The sequence below is a fragment of the Numenius arquata genome, chromosome 7 (assembly GCF_964106895.1).
Source record: "Numenius arquata chromosome 7, bNumArq3.hap1.1, whole genome shotgun sequence".
Lineage (NCBI taxonomy): Eukaryota > Metazoa > Chordata > Aves > Charadriiformes > Scolopacidae > Numenius > Numenius arquata.
In genome coordinates, this window is record NC_133582.1 from 48,738,443 (window position 1) to 48,760,668 (window position 22,226).

The 22,226-nt window shown below is 38.3% G+C and overlaps 1 protein-coding gene across 2 annotated transcripts in view; it reads left to right on the forward strand.

Annotated features, from left to right (window-relative positions):
* Positions 1-22,226, forward strand: part of ZNF385D (zinc finger protein 385D) — a 426,763-nt gene that overhangs the window by 240,576 nt on the left and 163,961 nt on the right. The window contains exon 1 of one of the 2 annotated variants that reach the window (XM_074151120.1): positions 17,594-17,821. The exons of the other annotated variant lie outside the window; for it this stretch is intronic. Coding sequence (XP_074007221.1) covers positions 17,800-17,821 — 22 coding nt within the window. The 5' untranslated portion in view covers positions 17,594-17,799. Of the gene's footprint in view, positions 1-17,593; positions 17,822-22,226 lie in introns of those variants that run through there. 2 annotated transcript variants of the gene reach the window in all.

Below are 22,226 nucleotides of genomic sequence, written 5' to 3' on the forward strand. Positions count from 1 at the left end.
CTTGTATTTAATAAATCGTTGTCTTCTCTGCCTCTTCCAAAACAATATTAAAAGTGGTTTCCGTGGGTGGTTTTTTTCTTTTCCCTTTGTCTGATCCTATTGCAAGGCAGGTCTGTGGATTACTCTGTTGGCTCCCCATGTTCTGCACAAGAAGAGAAGACTGTGATGGACATTAATACCACTCTGTGGCGGTGTCTAAACAGACATGCCTTGTAATTGTTGACTTCACTGTTTGCTTTCAAGTATACTACATTTGGATCCATATTGCACGTCTTACCACTGTAAACTTTTCCATATCTTTTGCACAAGTGACTTGCTGATGCTAAAAACAATTTTTAAGATACTTGATATGTGTATTACTGTATCAAGCTCAAGTTAATCAACTTTGTGAATGTAGAGAATCAGGATAAAAGCCATCTCTGTGAGCCTTCCTGCCTTCTTTGGGCAATTACTTCTGAGAACTTTCTGACTATAGGTTATGCTCTGTTCTGTTCTTTGTTACATACCTTAAATTATTTTTATACCATGCTCTTGGCCATTGCTTGTGAAGTAGAGGCAGAGATCATGCAATGGCTTCAGCTGTTCTGGAAATTTAAAAGGGCAGCAGGCCTGCCATTTCTCTCTTCACCACTGGGAGCACAATAAAAATGTGTAATGGACTGCTGTTTTCTAGAGAACTTACAGATCCGCTGACAGAGGATATGAATAATGTTTGCATTTTTGGTTCCCCTTTTGATAGATGATGGCAAAAATGTTTGTCCACAGAGACAGCTAGAGAGGCTAGGCAAAAAAAAAAAAGATCCACTAGCAGGTGCGTTAATCTGTGCATTTGAACAGGCTTAAGTGAAGAGCTTCTTTGCTTAAGTTTGACTTGAATGCTGATTTTTCATGTGCTGGTCCAATATTGACAGGAGGGGTAAGATGATTTGCAAGGAAATTTAGGCTTCTATGTTTCAGAAGCACACCCAGCCTAATTGTTTATCATTTCTTTAACATAGGAGAGGGAACAAAATCAACATAGACACTTCCAAGGAATGACTTAACATACCTGTTCAGAATCTACTGTAAGCTGAGCTGATGGAGCTGTATGGGTGTCTTTAGTCTCTATTGGCAATGAGGGAAGTCTAGAGGGCCAGCTCAGATGCAGACAGTGTGAACGCCTACGGCTGGCCATTGGTATTCTAATGTACTCTCTGGAGTTCACGAACCTGCAGATGTAGCCATTCCTGTGTTTACTAGGAATGTAGCCATTCCTGCGTAGCCATTCCTGCGCTTTAGACAAGTGAATTGATTACATTGCTTTGAAAGCAAGCTGCATGCACTCTCAACAACTGTGTCTATCCATTTTGTGGGCTATTGCTTTATAGGTGACATTGAATAACAAAATAGATATTGCTGTATGAGGTGTTTGTTCCAAGTCTGGCAAAAAAGTTCAAAGAAGTTTGTCAGAATCTATTTTTTCATATCCTCATTGGAGCTAATGCAGTCCACATGTCAGCCTGAGTCACCACTGTGATGGTGAGTTGAAGTACCTGATATAAGATGACTCAACAGTGGCAGCAGATGTTCTTCAGAGGGTTTTGTTTCTGATCCAGATTTATAAAGAATATTTTGCTGCACTTACATACACACTTACATACACAGAGTCTGGTCACGGCTGAAAATCTGTAACTCGGTGCCATGACTAGTTTCCAAATATGTGAGGTGTTCAACAGAAACACTTAACTTAGATGTTACATGTCATTTTATGTTTGCCTTCAGCTACCTCTCTGTACAGATAACAAGTAAGGACCAAGGCCAACACTGCCAAAGAATTTTATGGTTATTTAGATGTCAGCTATGTAGGTGCGAAGAGTTGCACAGCTGATATAGGCCACTAGAGCATTTTTTTGTGGCTGTTGACAAAAAATACATGGTCAAGTTCCTGAAGAAAGTGGGATGCAGAGTCTTTCATGTGCACTTACATGTTATGTACTTTTAAAATTATACACCCCTGCTTATTGTTGGGAACACTTTTAGACAGACAGTTGCCCAAAAGCAAGCCTGTGGAATATTTCTTTATGGCAAACCATGAAATTCTTCTGTCTTTTTCAAATAACAGCTATTCTAGTTGCTTACTTTATTGCATATCTTCTGTAAGTTGACCTAATACAGCAAAAAATATATCAAAATCCAGGTTTTAATATAATTTATACAAAAGTTTAAAAAAAAAAAACACAACAACAGAAAAAAAAAAAAAAAAAAACAAACCAAAAGAACACCAAAAACCCAACACCAAGTTTATTTTCGTTTTTTAAAACTTCTTTGCATGACTTTTTTTTTTTTTTTTTTTTATACTGTGGAAACTGAAGACAGTGGTAAGAGATCTGCTTTTCCTTTAAATTAGTTGAAATCTGTGGAAGCGGGAATTGTCTTTTAAATTATCAAACGCTTCACGAAAGAACTCAAATCCCAAAAGCATATAGATACTTGAATGTCAATATTTGCGATGAGATCTGTTTATAAACATACTGGTATGTTTGCTCATCTGACAAAGCTTCCAAAACTGTCTGGCCTATACTTTAACTGTTGGAATTGTAGTAGAATCTAAAATCGTGTAAAAAGTGCCCTTTTTGGCCAAGCCCATATCCCTTTTTGGACATGTTTGTGCCAGAGCAGATGTGTTGTGCAGCTGAACACTATTTACTGCATGGGAACATCCAGCTGATCAAAATTTCCACACTGTGACTGCAATAATCCTTCATTTCTGTTGTTTATCTGAGATCCACCCTACCAGTGAATATGATATGGGGATTTAGTGTGGGTATCGAAGGGGAGTTTTATTATATTTAGAAAAATAGCTAAGATATTAGCAGGATGCTATTACTTGCAATAACACACTTTTGAGCCAAACCTTGCTAAGTGATGTTATTAAGGAAAACTTTTCATGGCAATGTTTTTGCTTAGACTCGCTGGATGTTTACAGGACAATTGGCCATGGATACTGCATGCTGGAAACACTGTCTTACTCATTTGCTAACATCAAGCTGTGAAGTGAGATTTTTCACATACTGATCTGCTTTCCTAAAGTTTAAGAACTAGAAAGGATGTGAAAATCTGTGTGCCTTTGTTAGATGTATATATTTTTGCATTAGATACATGATGCAAATCTATGTAATATTTGCTTATGATCCTCCTAATTAGTATTGGTGTTTTGTGCATTTCAAGAGCTTCATTCAAGTGCAGGTGGAAGGCAGTCTTGGCTTGATTGACTGTAAAATACTTCCACACTTAGATGTGTTCTGTGAAATAAATATGGAAGAAAAAAATATCCTTTGATTGTGTCTGAAAAGGCAGTTATCACTGCCATGAGTGTGAGAGAGAAGGGAGAATGACGTGGGGAGGGAAGATTTAGAAGAAGAAAGAGAAATCAAGAGGTGAGGGACAAAGAGAACTCCAGAAAATATTTTTAAAAAAATGCTACCAGGAAAAAAAAAAAAATAACCCCCAAACCAGACAAACCCAGAAGAACAAAACATATACTGAATGAGTCAAATTAGGTAGTAAATGAATCATAATACAGGAAAAAAAACCACCTTCCATACACAAGTAGCATGCCACATAACTGTATTTCTGCTGTAAAAAAAATTAACTAATTTTGTGATATTCCAGGCTATACGCTAAAGTACTGTGTCCAGAAGAAAAAATGCATAGGGATGCATTTCCCTATCTTATAATTGCTATAAAACAAATATTGATGCTCTCAAAAACCTGTTAATTTATTTTTTCCTTAAATGCTGTGTAAGAGTATGGTCCAGTTGAGGATTTATGGAAATTAAATACAATGTACTATATTGAAAACGTATTCCTGAGAAAGATCAATAAATGCTGTATGCAGCAGAATGAAGTTATCAAAATGCAAATATATTAAACAAAACAGAATTTAACAATTGCCAAGATAAGGTATTCCCTCAAAGCACACTGAAGACATTTTCTAGTTTACATAATGTAATTAAATTCAAGCCTGAAGAATTCAAATTCATCCCAAAGACGTTATTGGCAATGTGATTTAATGTGGTGATAAGGATGAAAATGTAGCATGTTTGAAGGCCACAAGAGTATTATAAAATTACGTTTGAAAGCTGACAACAATTGTTTGCAAGCAATTTTTTGAAAACTACTCAATAGTGACATAACAAACAGAAGACCTTTTCAATTATTAGCGGCACAACCTCTTCCTGACAAAATTTGCATCAAGTTCACCCCAGCGTATCTTACATAGTCTCACTAAAGCTATACCAGGAGAATATGACCCTTTTTTGTCTTGTGGGGGACAAAAAAGCCAACAAACAACTCCTAAAAACCCAAGCATGTAGGTGAACACAGTGTAAGGAAAATGTGAGTCAGTGCTTTCTTACAACGTAGTAAACCATTTTGTTTATATTCTTTCAGCAATATGAGAGATGAGTACAGGTTTTATGTACACTGCTCTCTCACTGTTGGCTTTACTGTTTATATGATGGGGGACAGCATGAACTGAATGCTGCCCCAGAGTCAAGAGCTCCAGGAGTTTAGCCTTTTTTCTGTCTCTAATCTTTCTAATTCTGTTTTAAACCCACATTTCCTCTGTGAAACAGGGATATAGTATTTCCCATCTTGTAAGATCAGCTAGTTGAAAATGCAACAGCTCTTGCAAAAATATTATTATTATATCATAAATGTTAATGTCCTTTGATCCTTTTGTACTACAAGCACCTCAAGTCCGGTAAATTAGGACTTTATCAGTCAGGGTGAAGAAAGATATATTGTGTGAAGCATATCTTGGCATTAGTGGCGGGACATCTCAAAAGGTGCCAATGTTTTGCTGTTGTTGAGCAAGGGTCATTTGGCTTGCTGAGTTGAAAGGGTCTTTCACTAGGATTAAAAAGGGAGAGAACTATTTAGATAGCGATGCTTCCTACTGGAGAAGCTTTATAGTCAAATTGCCCCTCTTGAAAAGATTTATTTGTTCCTTAACAATGTCATGGCTTGACCCCTGATTGACAGTGAAGTGGTATTTATAGTTTTTAGCCAGTCATCAGAAATGACTGATTATGCCTCCCGTGGAATGTATGTGCTTTGATGACTCATGTAGTATGCTCTCATTATCTCACAATTTTGTATCTCAGATACGTTTAAAAATATGTATGTATGTATACTAGTGCTACTTAACATCTGCCTTTCTTAAAGTTCCATAAATTAAATATTTTGTCATTTTTAGCTAAAACCTGTTGCACCTCCTGTGGTGTCCCCTGTCAAAGTAATAGGTGTTTCTTGTTCAGTCAGTCACTCTTGCATTTGTCATTTTACAAAATCTTCTAGCAGGCTTGAATGTGTGTAAGTCAAGGAAAAAAGATCAAAGGCTATTCCATTAGTACCCTGCCGGATCTAACCTTCCCATAGAAAATATTCTATGAAAAGTTTAAAATGGCCTTTTATAAAAGGGCAAAAGACTGTAGCAGAAAAAATATGGAATACATAGTATGTGCAACAGCAGGACCAAAGCACTGGTTCATCTGCTTCTGAACTAGAAAATTGGATTAACTAGTCACATAATATGTAAAAAACGATCTGTTTCTTTAAGTTTACTACTTGTACATTGGTAGGTAGTACTTTTTGTAACTTTCTTCTGAAGAAACACTGAAAGTACTCATCATAAAATACTACCTGAAAACCTCTAAACTGTGGTTTTCTGTGACTATTGCTTTAAATTTCTGTAAATCTCTTTAATTTTCTGTTTTTTTTTTTTTAATTAAAAATTATCTAACTCCAATGAAAAGTCAAAAATAAATAATATTTAAAAAAGAAAAAGTAACAATGTATTTTGCTTCCCTGTACTGTACCCAGCCTAGCACCTAAGAGTAACCCCATTTTATCAAAAAAAATGTCTAGTAGCAGGAATCTATCCACCAATTTTATGGTAAATTTTCTCAGGCAGGAATTTTATTTTAACAGTGTCCTTACATTTTTATCCCAGGAAAAAAAAAAAAAAAAGCAGCCTAATAAGTAGGCTACCTGGATCTTGGGAACAGTTTTAATTACTTGTTTGTTTTGATTCAGACCAAGGCATTTCGCTTTGGTCTTCCGTATCCTTGGTGACCAATTGACATGAGCTATCCTGAAGATGGTCTTTTATAGTTTGTCCTAATAGAGTCTTTATTTGTAGATATAAACATTCATAGCATCAGACAGAAGTTGATAATATCATAAGCTTATGAAAGCACTCACCAAGTGTCTAGGTCACGAGGTGTCTCCTAGACAGTAGTCCAAATTCCAGTAATGAATGGATGAGGACAGTTGATGGGAGGTAAAGCAGGTACTATGGAGACCTGGATATTAATCCTTGGATAGCCTGCAGGATTGCTGGTTAACCTCCAACTGGGACTAATCTGCCTATCTTTCAGGTGGCCGATGAACTTCTACCCAGTGGAAGACCCTCTCCAAGGACCTTGACTAAAACCATGGTTCATTCTTATTCTTTCCCTATGCATTGGTTGGGATATTCAACAAAGACGGGGAAAAAAAGAGGTTTCTAACATGACTAGAACAGTTATGAGGCCCAGAAGACAGAGGTGTAACTAGTCATGACAATTTTCTATGCCCAGCAGCGATGAGCAGGAACCAACTAGGAGTTTATTAAGGACAATTCCTAACACTAATCATATTATAACCTGCTAAAATTTTGACCATTATAATTTAACTTCTTCCTCATTCTAATCAAGTGTCTCTGCAGTACTGAATGGAAAGTAAAAAATAATACAATAGAGTGCAAATTTTATCACTCTTAATTCTAAGATTTGGTTGGCCTCATATCCAGTGATGAAAAAAGATTACCTTGTTGAGCGTGAATGAGAAAGAAAGAAGGGGAAACAGGAATCCTAATGTGGCTATTTACCTATGCAGAAAGTTAATTGTGTGTCTGAGAAAGCATCTAGCGTAGTCATGTTACACTGTATGCGTATGTGTGTGCACATGTCTGAATGTAAATATGTGTGTATCTGAGCGTGTGTACACGCTTTACGCAACGTTGCACTACTCGTGCACAGTACTTCCTGAATTTGTTCTTAAAGTCATTGGTTTTAAGGGATGTAAATGAAGATGAAACATGGCCCAGTGGATTTTAATGTATAGACAGTTACTCTTGGATTAAATGCTCTGGTGGACAGTGATCAGGGAAGAAAGTGGTAGATAAGTATTGAAAAGTGTATCAGTACAGAAAGTATCAACCTCTTATAGGACATGATACATTATCTTTAGCGGAATAAACAGGCACTGCAGATTTTTGCATGAAATGGTTTTACTGAGGCCTTCTTTTTCTTACACTCTGTTCCATGAAAGCTTTTCTGTCAATGATGCAGTTTTCTACTGCACAAAACCAAACTGCCAAATCACTGTAATCCACAGATGAGGTAGAAGTCACTTTTACATTGCAGTCAACTCTGTCTGAGCAGTCAGAACATAAATGTTCATGTAATGACAATCACTTTTTTTAAAAACAGAGAAAGCAGAGGTTCTGCAGATGAAGTGAGTGTGGCAGTCTGACATACCATCATGCATCTTTGTGAAAAACTCCTCTTCGCCTATCTGCAGACCTTTCCTCAGTGCTGGGCAGAGATACAGACCCCTACAACATTACGGTTAGCTTTTCCTCCTCTGACACCCCTAAACTGAGATGGTGTTGGCATAGCATGATCTTTCTGTCCAAGATAAATTCATAGGCAGTCAGTACGCCTGGAAAAGTTGTCTCATATCTACAGAGTCTGGAGAGAGATGGCTGGGGCTTTCAAACCTAGCTGAAATTCTTTCAGTTCTTAATGCTTTGTTAGGAATATGAAGTTAAGCTATAATGTACACTTTCATCTGTGGTGTACTGTTCATCTGTGTAGTGCAGAGAAGAAAAAATTCTGTGAGGTAAGGACTTAGTCCAGTGTTTTCTGTCTCTACGTGCATATTTAGGCACCTAGAGTAACTAGGCTTATTTGTAGAGGTACTGAGTGGCAAACTGACTAAAAATCAAACACTGAATTATCTAAAAATAGCAGCAGTACTCTATTTAGGCTATCATGTTTTAAAGTTATTAATTTCCTAATTATTTTGGCATAAATACAATTGCAAAGTATTGGTATTGAGCTGGACTCTGAAAAGTGCATACTGAAGAGAGAGCTTGGCTTTGGGATACAGTCTTTTTGTTCAGCTGTGAGAAACAGACAGAATTACTTATAGGCTGCCGTTATGGCAGGGTATTTTCAAACGTGATAATTAAATTCAGAGGTATGGCAGATCAAAAGGAAACCGTACAGGAAAAAGATGTAACAAGAAAGTCAGGAACAGATACAGACAGGAGTTTTTTGCTGTACATGTCGTTCTGAATTAGAATGGCAGGAGGCTCTGTCAATAAGATCAAAAGGCGGGAACAGAGATGAAAACTCTCCTTTTACTGTTAATTATTATAAACCTGGTAGGAATGTATTTGAACACTATTGGCAAAGTGGTAAAAAGCAGTAACTTCTTCCCTCCTCCTCCTCCCCCCCCTCCCCCCCCCCCCTCTTCTGGGAGAACAGTACTGGAGCATTTGAAACTTGGATTTGAAATCAGTTGTTTCTGGGTTTTTCTTAATATTTCTTTTCTTTTCACTATTAATGCTAAATGGCTATATCCTCTAACAGCTACTTTGTGACATGTTCCTGTTTTTTTCTTAAAAGTAAGCATGAATACCATAAATTAATCCACAGGGATTTTAGTGGAACATGGTTATTGCAGAATGCCGGCTTGGTCATTCAAGAGTGGTACTTTCCTCTGTGCCTCCTTTGGTTTTTTGGGGTTTTTTTTTGGCATAAGAATAAATATTGAGCCAATGTGTGGTCATTTAAGAGTCTGGGAAATATTCTCAAGCATTGTGGAAGCTAATGTTATAGTTAATTCCTTAGGAGATAATTCAATTCTTTTTGTATAAATTTCATGCTGGTTTCACTTCCAAGTGGTGTTCATGTTCTGTTCTAAATTGCTGCTTAGTGTCGCTGAGCACAGTTAGTAGTTGCTCTGATGATCCCAGATGGATCAGAATGTCAATGGGTATGAGTGAGCTGTAGGGGTCCCAGATCTTGGGAAGCCTTGGCTGGCATTCAACTGGCATTTTGCAGAGTGCGTATAGTTAGGTGTGTGTGTATAGGTATCTATGAGTGAATTAGGTGTCTAAGCTTCCCTTTTGATTGGTGAAGTTCTAGTAAATATAGTTAATGGAGCTTGGAGAGCTACTTGGCCAACCAAAGCTGGTGTCTACTTCCAGATCTGATAAATTCCTCTTCTGACTTTATTGACTGCGTCAATTTGATCTGTGTTGACTGATGGCAAATCAGACATCCAGCTTGCAGGTAGGCGCCCACATGTACATGTAAAAACAGGTGTCAGTCTCCGAGTCAAATCCCACCTACAGTGGGATCTACTGTGGGAAAAATAAGTATCACCAATGTTTTCACTTCATGACAATTCATTTCTTACACTCTGTTGTGAAGCTTGCATGTGTGAAACTGCAAAATGCTTACAGATGGACATGCAAATCAAACTCACCTCTGGTGTGAATAAAAACAGTATAAATTTTTCAAAATTATCTCATAAAAAGTTGAACACTATGCTGTAACTTGCATCTTTTTTATACCCATAAATAAGTGCTTTGTCTGCTGCCATTTTTTCCTCCTCCCCTTTTTGCATGGCGGTTTCTGATAGATTGCAGCTTACTCGCCTTTGAGTGGCATTTCCCTTGATAGCAACACGTTAGCCAAAATAATTTTTCCGTGGATATTAGAGAGAAATTCAAAAACATCACGTATGTTTTCTATGTTAGACTGTTTTGCAATCATTGGAGATGAAATTTCTCCTGCTGAATAGTAACTGGCTAAAAGTTTACCATCTATCCTAAGTTAAATGTTGATACCCCTCTGCGAGTCAGTGGAATGAAAGAAGTACCTGCAGAGAGGGACCAGTTGTCTTCCTCTCAGGTAACAATTTACCACAGGATGAGTTGCCCCAGGAGGCACCTGTAGCACTGGCTAGTTTAGTTGTGATGCCTCCTCTTTAGGGAGTTAAAGCTGGGTATGCTTTAAGTTCCTGCCTGTTGTTAGTTTCCAAATGTGGTGCTGGCATCTTGCAGATGCTTCAGATGCTGTTGCAAAGTATCTCAGCTCTCCAAAGCTGGAGAGACATTGTAGTGCTGTGCAGCTGCCAGTGTTTGTGTCCCTTCCTGGCTGTAGGCCCATGTTGCAACCTTGCTCCCATCGGTTGACCCAGTATACAAAACAAGCTGCTCTGCACCCACTCACATTGGGACTGGATCTGTCGGCAGTCCCAAATTTTCCTTTTGCAGTTATATATTGAAATCACAGCTCAGTGCCTTCATAATCACTGGGAAATGTAAAATCATACTGTATTGCTGATACTTTTTTTTTTTTCCTTTCATTTTTGTACATCTCTACACAGCATCAAGAAAAGGAAGGAGTATTGTTTCATAACCGTATCTTGAATTTTTCCATTTAGGGACTTACGGGTGTGGAAATTGATTTGATTATATTCTACAGGAGCAAACAGAATACAGATAAAATCTTTTACATGTTTTGTGCTTCAAGATGTTTTATTTCTTAAAGGAAAATTAGGAGCAGAATTGTTTGGGAAGAAAAGTATAGAAAGGCTTGGAAAGAAAACTGATGCTTCCTTAAATAACTAGAGGTTACCATATGACTGAAAAAGTAATTTCTTGTTCAGAAAACAGAAGACTTTGGCTAAAAGTCTGTTCTGGTTCAGCCACAAAATAAGGACAGCAACTAGAAATGAAAAAGCTCCTTGGAACAAAATGATAAAAGAGGAAGTGGATAATAATCGATATAAATTAGAAGTAAGAAGTACAGAAAAATTATAAGGAAAGCAAAAAAATAGGAAATCAAAAATCTGTGGTTGGCAAAGGAAAGAACAATAAAAAGTTTTTAGTTGTATTAAGAACAAAAATCCTTATAATATATATAGTACTAGATATAGTACTATCTCCACTAGATGGAGATAGTAAGACTGTTATGAGCGATTTGAAAGATCCATAAGTGTTAAATAAATATTTTTTTTTTCCTGTGTTTTGAAAAATGCTTGATACTATCCTCATGTCATGTGTGCTGAGGCACTTTCCAAAATGCCTGGAAGAAAGAAAGGAAGATGTCAAGAAGCAGCTACTTGGACTAAAGACTATTTAAAATCAATAGGCCTGGATAACTTTTCCACAAGAGTCCTAAAAGATTTGTTGAGGAGATCCCCATTTCATTGATCCACCTTCTTGAAGGAAAAAACTCCAAACAAACAAAACCCAAACCAACCAAAAAAACCAAAACAAAAACTAAACAAAACCCAACCAACCAATCACCCTCACAAACCCCCAAAACCAAACCACCCATGCGAAACCACAGGGGAGTATAGGAGTGCTAATGATTTTCTGGTATTGAAATGTAACTGATAGCTATGCAATAATTGCATTGCTATCATTTCTGAGCAAAATGAAAAGGTCTCTAATTAATAATGCAATACATTTTAGTTATTTTTGTTTAACTGAATACGAACAGTTAAACCAGGCAGTATAAACAGACCATTGCACTATGTAATATCTGATTTTGTTACTTGAGACTTGTCACTTGATTGATAAAGGTGATTTTAAGAATAATAGACGTGCATAGTTTTGGCCACTGTTTTTTTTTAAAGAAATGCACTATACAGCATAAGGCACATACGCATCTGATTAAGAAGAGGTTAATTGACAGATCCTCCACATATGAAATTTAGCAAATTCATTATGGTATAATCAGAAATGCAAAATGCAGGTTGGACTTATGAATGGATTGCATCCTGTAAATCAGAGTGGAAAAAAAAATCTAGAGTGCAAAATCTCTACAGAATTTCTCACTGCAACATCTGGATTTCTAAATTTAAATTTATATATCATAAATTTAGAAATTGTGAAAATACAATGCCAGGGTTTGGTGATGAATCTTAAAAAGTATGTTGAAAAATTGTAGAGAGAGTAAAAAATGGACAAAAAAGTGAAATGCTGACTTGTTCACCTCACCAAGGGTAGTAATGGATTGTCTACATGCGATATACTCAAAGCCCACTCATCAGTTAGACAAATTTTACTGAGTGCAGTACAGAAATAAAATTAAAGGTGAAAGAGGGAGAAAGGATTATGCATGTTGGAGATGATGTTACCAGCAGTTCCAGTTTTCATTCTTTGACTGAAAAAAAGAATAGATTTTGTGTATATGTGAAAAAATATCTTTGACATGGACTCAGACAAGCTTTTCAATCTTTTTGTTTGCTTTTGAGACCATCTTTCTCTTTAAAATTATTATCAATATACATAGTTAAAGAAGCTTCTACACCATTTGTGTATTCATTCACATTCATCATGTTAAAAATTGTCACATGCTTAGGAGCAAAAGATGACAGGAGTGGGCATTTAGTAAAACAATAAGCAGCAATAGTGCCTAAAATGTCGGTTTGTTTTTATGTTGGCAGCATTCTGTTTGTTTGTGTAATAACTATCCATATCCATGGAAAGCAAATTCAGAAAAATATGGCCTTTCAGTTGCCACATCACCTGTGTTCAAACTATAAAATACTAGAAGTATTATTTTTAAGCTTACAAAAATTTATATTGTTGCTATTTTCTTGTAAGTAGAAAATCCCAGTTGCTTAAAAACAACAGTGCTGCAAGTACTGTTATTGAACTGATAAAGTCTGCATGGCAAAGATTTGTAAAGGCTCTCAGAATTAAAGGTGAGTCTTTGTTTACTTCTTGAAAACGCTTTTATAGGAGGTTCTGGTTAGCCATTTCCAATAGAGGATGGAGCAGTTGATCAGATAGCAGCTAAACTAATGAAAAGCATCATGGAAGTGACAGGAAGATTAATTAAGTTCCTCCAGTTGTGTTCACGTGTGGCGGTACAGAGTTCCTTTGGGTACTGCTGCAGTTAAATGGTATTCATGGTGACAAATATTGCAGATTTCCAGAAGTGACACTTCTGAGTCAAGGGTAAAAAACACATTTGGTAGTTTTAGCCAGTGGAGAACGTGCAAACCGAAGATGAGCCTCTGTGGCTAGTTAAAATATACAAACGTAACTTGCTCCTTCTCTTCTCATCCTCTAGTGTAACCTCAAGAAATTAGTAATGAATCACAAAATCTGCATTATTTGTAGTATGTCTTAAACTACTCCAGATGGCTTCAAAATAAAAACAAACAAAATTTTTAGCCAATGTACTTAGTGTATTTGATTTGAGGCACAAAAATATGTGCACTTGGAAACACTTTCAGTTACTTCTGGAGCCTTACAAAACTGTGGCTTGTTTGCTGATTTTATTTCTGCACTGTGGTTACTGTAGTACTAATAGGGATGAAATATCTGCAATACATAAATTTCCAAATTATGTAGAACTTCTAGCCCTACTTTACCTTCAAGAATCTTTCGGTTTGGGGTGCTTTTGGCAAATAGTAGGTCAAGTGTGATTTGGGTTGCTTCTCCAACTTTATCTTTAGAAATTAATATTTGCACAACACATTTTTATTTTTAATAGGTAGATATTATCTGTACAGTAGATAAATTTTATTTGGGGAAAATCTGGAAACCTTTCAAGTGTATGATATCTTTTAACCTACTACACATGATGTATAGACTTAAAATGTTGTGTCACTAGTGTATTTTGTTGCCTACTATTACATTTCTGCCAGCAAAGTGTCCCTCTATGCTTCTGCATTTGCAAGAAAAGGTTTGTGGTCAGCCTCACTAATTGAAATTCATCAAAGCCAACTGGTAAGAGTCTGGGTATAAATCTAATATTAGTTGCCTCCTGGGAGAGTTCAAGACTGGAAGTGAGTTTTCCAGGAATCCTAGGGAATTAACTGGGTGCATTAATATTAAATATTAATTGGTCTCTGCAACAGATATGCCTGCGAGTGGTTTTAATACTTACTATGGAGGCATTGTGTAAATCAGTGGATAGATAAAAATCAGTAGAAAGCATAGATAGCGCAGCTAGTTCACGAAGTGGCCTTCTGGCTCTAGACCAAGTCAGGCGTGGGAGGTAACCTGTAGCTTTCCCAGCTCTGGAGAAATCTAGGGCATGTGCTGTACTTCTGGGACACGTGTACTCTCAACTTGCTTTTTGCTTATTCTGAGGAGGTAATGTTTTCTGGGGTAGACTGCGTTTTGAAAATCTGCCCTTTGTGGCAAACCCTTTACCAATGTGAGGTTGTAAAAGTGAGGAAGGACAGAAGAAATGAAGGTGGAGATGCTATTAGGGAAAAAAAGAAACAGGTTGTTGGGAAAGAGGATTTTGGGGAGTAGAAGCTACTTCTGTTATTAGAAATAAGGTTGTGAGGTAGCTGTTTTAGCAGAAGGTACTTTTTTTCATGTCTATGCTATTGCTGAATCTTGAGGTTTTTGGGGGGTTGTTTTTATAGGTGAACCATGCATGAAAAGACAATAATTTTGCAGCTGACCTGAATCTGTAGCAAAGCTAAATGCTGGTTAGCCTGTGCTGGCTTGTTGATGATTGAGAGTTTGTACCGTGGGCTGACATCATGGGCTAATTTGCTCACTCATTCTGCGTGATCCTGCATGCCCAGACTGGGTCTACTCAAATCTCCAGACACACACAAGTGTTTGCTGCTCCTGACTGTGCTTCCCCACAGTTGCATTCAGCAGAGTCCACAGTCCTTGAGTTAAAACACCAGCCATTCAGGATTGCCATTACTCAACTAATCCTTCCTTTCACTGACAGTGATAATATCCCATTCTGGGAATAAAATTTATCCTTTGTCCCTTGCTTGGAACTCTACTTCTTTTTGCAGTTTATCCATGTTGTATATGTATAAATGAAAGCAGAGTTTGGCGTGGAGTATGTGAATTTGGGCTGTGAAAGCTTTCCAGGAGAGACCACCAGTGACTTTTGCTCCTCCTTTGCATTTGTTCCATAGTTGAAATGCAAAGAAATTAAAGAAAACTTTTTGGTATCTCTTTGGCTACTTCAATTGTTTGCTTATTGTAAGAACACAAATATAATGCAGTACGGGGGGAGTTGGTCCTGATTGTTTTGCCTCCTAGAGTGCAAAACCAAGTAGTGAAGAATATGTCGGTCTATGTGGTGCTTTGCTGTTTATGTTTCCTGAGGAGCTGACCTGCCATCAGGCTCCACCGAATTGGTACAGGTATTGTAACAGAGTAGCCAGCTCAAGAAGGGATGTTTAAAGGCAGCATGGTTGCTGTCTGACCACTAATGCTTCATGAGTTGCCTGTTCCTGGCTAGCTGAGGGCACGAATCAGCAAGGCGTATCAGCTTGGAGGAACGTCAAGACTGGTGGTACCCCACATCTCGCAAGGTCTGACTCCTGGCAGGATGAGCCCGAGCTTTTCTGTGGTAAGGTAAAGGCAGCCTAAGATGCAAACGCTGTGCCTGGGCACAGACTGTCCTAAAGGGCATCACTCAGTGCCTCTGCGAAAGCACTTTGTAGCTAGCAGAGGAGCTGAAGGATTTCACAGTGAATTGATTCTCTTAGCTTTTACTCTCGGTGAAGGGAGGGGGGGGAATGCTTGTGCTGCAGAAAGCTCCTAATAGTAGCTTATATCTACTGCTCAGAGGACATTAGAACGGCTCAGCTGAGATATTTTAAACCAGCCTTTGAGGGTGGTATTTTCTCCTATAGTGAGAAAATATCTTGTACAGTAGACATGAACGACCATATTAATGATGAAATAGAGGAAAGGAAGGTACCATGATTACCTGCTGTTACTTTCTCTCCAAGCCCTCTAGTTAAAATACAGGCCATGGTTTGTAGACAGCTTTTTTTTTTTTTTTTAGGTATTTCTAGATAGCATTTTTTCACTGTGATTTAGGATTTGCCCAACTTAAGTTGCCATTGGTCAGTTTGAACCACATAAGAAGTCTTGATATTCCTCCCTTTCACGCTGTGGCCTCAAAGCATGCTCCTGTTGCACTGTGTGGTTTTTAGTTGTAAAGCAAAATTTATTTTGGAGTTTATCTGTGTACTGTGTATCTCTCATTTCAGGCATGCCCCTTCTTAGGGGCAGCTGGAATAAGAAAGGGCACTGAGAAAGGCTAGGCATCAGAAACGGAGAACTGGGACTGCCAGTGAGGGACAGGACTTAAATTCATGCCCTGGTTCCCCCCGGCAGTGTTCGATCTTGGTGACTTTTTCATACACGTAGCGTGAAACCTCGAGAGAGCAATGCTGTGGAGGACTCTAGCTGTGAGGTGTGTAGCGGCAATGTACACCAGGACTTTTAACTCTTCTGCTGCAATTGGAGCATGCTGGTGGAGTAATTTTGCCCTAAGTTATTGGATCTCATGAAATAGTAATTACTGTGTGGAGCTTTTACGAATTAGAAGTGGAGCTTTAAATGAATTATACCTGTCATCCTCTTTCCTGTAGAATGGAAGCATTCATCCTGCTAGATCCTATTATAATGAAATAAACACTTCGGCATACTGTCCATTATTTTTTACCTTTATTTAGTTTAAGTGTATCAGTGATACACGCCAGACTGACAGAAGGAAACCCATGTCCTCTATTGATCCATAGAACAGACATAATATGTGCACAAATAGAGACTGCATAGTCTTCACCATGCTGCCACACCAGCATGTGTCGGATCCATCCCGAGGCACTATGTGTAGGTAGGTGGTGGAGAGTATTTCAATATTTCTTTGGTCTTTCTTCCTCTGAAACTGCTACTAGTTCATATAACAGCAGGGACTGTGTGGGGACCTATTTACAACAAACTTAGGGTCACTCCATTTGTCACAGGACAATAAAATAGCTGCCAGCTGCTAATGACTTATCAGCCTGGGCCAGAAAGGAACCAGAGACCTGGAGGGTGAAAGGTTGTAAACTCCATTACAAATCCTTGCTGTCATATATCTCCTGTCCTCACACTTTGTTATTCATGCGAAGAAATCATAGTTTAAAAAAATCAGTTCAACTCTATTAAAATTGAACTATCTCTTCGTCAGTTGCTTTTTAAAAATAGATAAACAGACTGAGCTTTATCCAACATTCAGATTAAAATAATTTATTGAAATGGAACTATTGATTTAAAAAAAAAAAAAAGTCCTAAAGGGACATGACGTTGCAAAGTGCTATGCATCTTCATCTTCTACTGAAGTTGGGGGAATCGGGGCACTCGGGGCTTCTCCTGGAGCCTGCCCTTCAAAGAAAAAATACGCTAACAATATACGCTTTGTCTTTCACATCGATTATGTAATTGAGCACGTTATGTCACTGAACGCGTTTGCTGCCAAAAGAAAAAAAAAAAAGGAAAAAAAAACCTGTATAATTTTAGGAGGGCGTTTATTTATTTTTTTTTCTCCAAGCCAGAGTTAGGTTAACCAGGATATTAGAGCACGTCGTGTCAAGCCCGTTAAAGAAAAGGTCTGTTTGTAGTACTCTTAGTCCTGATGTCACAGGCACAGCAAGGACATCAGAAGGAGGAGTCAGATTACAGTAAGAATGGGCAGTGCAGCATGCAGCCGGAGTAAACGCTACATCAGACAGGGATTGTATCAGGGACAAGACTGCCTGCAAAGCGCTCATCCCGAGGAGGCACACTGCTCACTCACGCTTCTTGTGCTGGGAAATTTCCACATAATGTAGAATGAAAGAGCTCTGTTTTACATGTCAGCCCTGTGCGGGAGCTAATGCTGAATACGCAGCGGTGGGATCCTGACTGCATGATTAATGAGAAACATAATGTATTTTGGTAAGTGTTAACTGTGATGTAATTCTGCTTCTGCTCACATTATCAATAGGAGTGATTATTATAAATTTTGGATTCAAGAACATTTCGTGCTGGCATGCACCTAAAACTGACAACTGGGGAATCCTGTTGGCTGTGCAGTTTGAAAGGATTCCATTGTCTGGGAAATTTTCTGTTTGAGTGGGCTACCACGTAGTTTTAGCGGCTTGAAAAAGAAGCTCGATAGGATGCACTCGTCCTAGGTTTGTTTTATATGAACTTGTGCTTCGTCTGCCGAGAGGGGATGAGGAATGGTTGTGAGGCATGGGAAGTTTTAGGCGAACTTAATGTAATGGACGAGCTGCTACTGCACTGTCTGTGGTGGGGAGGCACAGCGAGCCTTAGTATTTCATTCAGCTTTTAGTTTGAAGAATTCAAAGATACAAAGGCGAAACAATGCTTTATTTGCAGTGGTGTGTTTGCCGAGTACGCTGCATTATGCAGATCACGGGTGTGGGGTTGGCTGCTAGCATACCACAAAATGCATATTATTTTAAGCCTTTAGAGGTCTCAGAGCTGTTAAATGTTTGTGCAGAGTTTATGTTTGTTGCTTGATGGAAATCTTCCTTAGGCTTACAGCTGAGCTGGCTGCATACCCTAAAAACATGCTGGAGCGTAGAGCTATGTCTAAGCAGTATAGTGCTGCAGTACTGGGCTGGGATGTACAATTGCAATAGAATGCTGCAAGTTAGTGCTGCTAAATAGCAAAATAAAATAAAATAAAATAGAAAATTTGGTGGTGTGATGGAAAAATACTGTTCTTGGCTACTTGAAATCTCATCTTGCCTCGGTGTTAATTTATAGCTGCATAATACTTAGGATAAGCACAGAGCAGAGAGTTGGAGGATTTCTGGGACATTCAGCAGCTTTCTCAGTTTCATTAAATATTGAATCAGGAGTTCAAGCTTTAAGAGAAGAACTTCTGTAATATTCTGAGCCCTGTCACAAAAGTACTATGTTTTATGACATGCTAAGCATTGTTTTCTAATTTTCATAAAATTTAAAATATTGGGGGGGATATTGTCTTAAACAGTGAAACCCATCTATTATGGAAAACAGATTGATTTTGATGTAAACTACCATAACAGCAAAAAAACATGAATTGGCTGAGTTGTCAGAACTGCTCAGAGTTCCCTTTCAAAGATAAATTTACAATGTTTTAGCTTTACTACATTTTCCAAAGACCGAGGAAGAATAGACAAGCATTATGATTTTAGGTTTGAGTAATTTGAATTAAGTCTCTTCACCATTCAAAATGTGGTGTTAGGTTATTTTTTGCTCTCTTTGGGGTTATTTTTCTACCTTTAATACCATTGCAAGCACAAGATGGGTTTTCTGTTTTTTTACAGTCGGTTTTGCCTGTGTGACTAGGGTTAGAAGTTACGGTTTCTTTAAGTTATACGGGTTAGAGTATTAGGTATATGTTAGCTGTATGGTTCTTAATTTTATCTTTTTTTTTGTTTGTCTTTAATTTTCAGAAACATGTAATGGTGATCAAACTTATTTGTGTGTTACTTTGAAAAATACAAACCACTGTTTCACGTGCTGATTTGTTTTCTGGTGCAACACAAGTTTTTAACTGGAACAAACTGGATTGTGCTTTCTCTCAGCTTTGTAGGAAATTGCACTTCTGAGAGCAGAGCTGAAAGTTTCTGTTAGGCAGGTTCTCCATCTGCTTTGTTCAGTCTGAAACTACCTGTAATATTAAGTTTAAATGAACGTTCTTGTTTCTGTCTTTTGCATAACAAGGCATGAGCTAATGGGGATAATGTTTACCTGTGGCTGTTCTGGGTGTTTTCTTGCTCTGTCTGTGAGAAGCCAGAATGTGTGTAATCTCACCTGTCCCTGTTGTAACACTTCTTGCACAAAGCAGCATTGCACAGAGCCGGCGGAAAACTGGGCTGCGTACATAGCGCACCTACTTTGACTTAGAATTGCTGTAGCCATGTAGACAATATTGGAATTTTGTATTTTCTGGGAAAAAAATTAATTCCTTTTAATATTAGTAAAGAATTTGGTGGTATATCTTTCTGTGTGCATGCTACTGTTGGGCTAACTAAAGAAGAGGAAGGGAATAAAAAGAAAGCATTTCTGTATGCTTGTATGCATCTTCCTTGTTTTTCTGGGCCTTCTTGTCTAATTGCTGCTGCTGTAAGTTGGCATAGTGGTACCACATGTGTACAGCGTTAAGGTTGAAATAAATACTGAAATAATTACTGTGGAAAGTAAGACCTGACCCTCTGAAAATATTATTTTTTCGTAGCAAGTAGTAATGGGTGAAGTGTGTTTCTTAACCATCAGAGACAAAAGTTGTTAAATTCGGCAATCAGTTATAGTGTTTCTTGCTCTTTTTAAAGCTGTAGCCTCTAAGAAGATTTTGGGCTGAGATACTCTACTACTTTACTACATTGTACTATGTATATTCTACAATTTGAGCTGAGCCTTCAAATAATTAAACTTATTGTGACCCTTCTAATTGCATAAGCCTTTCTTTTACATTGCCCTGGAATTTTGATGAAGTGGTTTCAATAACTGCTAATTTTCACTCACCGTGCTGTGCTTTAGAGTTTGTTGTTTGGTCACCGTGGATACATTTGTTACCTATTGTATTGGTTTTACATTCATCATTTCGAGTTGAACAGAAATGTGGAATTGTAATAATAATAATAAAAATCCTGCAAAATGATGTAGTGTGTTTATAGAGTAAGCCAAAAGCCAATGAAAATAATACATTTCTGCTAAGCATTTAAATAGGTAGGTGTTATGCACTTAAAAACATACATAGCTACCCCAAAGCAACTTTTGCTTACATTTATCGAGTTAATAATTTAGCATAAGATAAAAGTCAGTTGCTACTGTTCTCAGCAGCTCCGAGAGGAGAAACGGTGGGTGGCTGTCAGTGCCACAGTGCTGATACAGCTCGCTGATAATGAGGGACCTCCGCCAGTCCTGCTCAATGCAAGGGCTCTGCTGTGGCTGATGGTCGTAGCTGGACACTGCCACCTTTTTACCTTAAAAGGTCCCGCCGACCGCTGCTGCCTTGGCTTGGCCACCTCACCAGCATCGTGCCTTCCTTGGCCCAGCAGCGCAGGCGGCTCGCGGGAGCTGGCTCGTCCTGCGAGCGTGATGGCCCCCATGGCCATCCCTCAGGCTGGGTGGCCAGTCTGTTTGGGTCAGGTGGAAAGCGCTCTTTGCTGTTCGGGAGGTGAAAGGGGAGAGAGATTTTGGTGCGTGCCGTGCACGGGCGCTGTATGCGACGATCATCGAACCGGAGGAAACGCCGCAGTGATATTGCGGTTATGGGGCAGCGAGCACTGGTCCTGTGGGCTCGGTAAACCCCGGCTGGAAGCCAATCCTCCACCCCCACTGCTAAAAAGTCCATTCCCCACGTGCGCCTATACTTTGCCCTTACTGAAGAAACACAACTGAAAAAAGAACTACAATTAAAATTTACAAAGAAAAAGTGGGGGGGAACCTTGTTCCTTTTTTTTTTTTTTTCCCCTCCTTTGTTGGGTTTTGTTTTTTTTCCCCTCCCTTTTCCCCCTGCCCTCTGTGGATCTATTACTGTTTTAAGTAACTTCTGTTCTCAATGTTTCTATTCGCATTGTACAGGAAACCTAATATATTGGGGTGGAAATGAATTTCCTATGGGATAAAATGACAGAACTATTAAGGGGGGAAAAACAAACAATCTTTGCTTGAAAATGCCATCACATTTCTTTTTGCTCATTGGCTGTTTTCAGTTTTGGTGGTGTTTTTTTCAGTCAATGTTGTAGAGTGTAGTAATTCATCTGCATACATACTACTATTCTGAGTATCACTTTTTATTTCTGGAACACTTTCTTGTAGAAGAGATTCATGCTGGATGAGTCATGGAAGAAAAAATACCCCCCCACACCCCAAATCTCACCACCTCTTTAAAGAAAACACACATTGTACAAACCAACCAACCAACCAACCAAAAAAAAACCCTGATTCAGCAGTTGCAGTGAACATATTTAGTTGTACCCAATTTGTTTTTAGGAGGTTATATTTCTTTCTAGATTAGACACTGCGGAGGCCTTTTGTAGCATTTCTGTTTGTCTTCATTTAAGGCAGGATGACTCGGTGATGATAAGGCTGTGCTTTTAAAATGTTTTGAGAAGCACAGATACTGGATTATTAACTGTGTTTTATCCCCAGCCATCTGCAATAAGAAAGTGTAGTTAATATGTAATGGATGCTGTATGTGACAGAAGAATTCATCTGAGCAAGCCAACATATAGAATCTTGAAATCTGTGGGAGCCTGATGTTTATATGTGGAACATTACAGCCTCCTGGGCAGTAAAGTTCATATCTTGAAATACTGAGTAATCATTAATACATGTA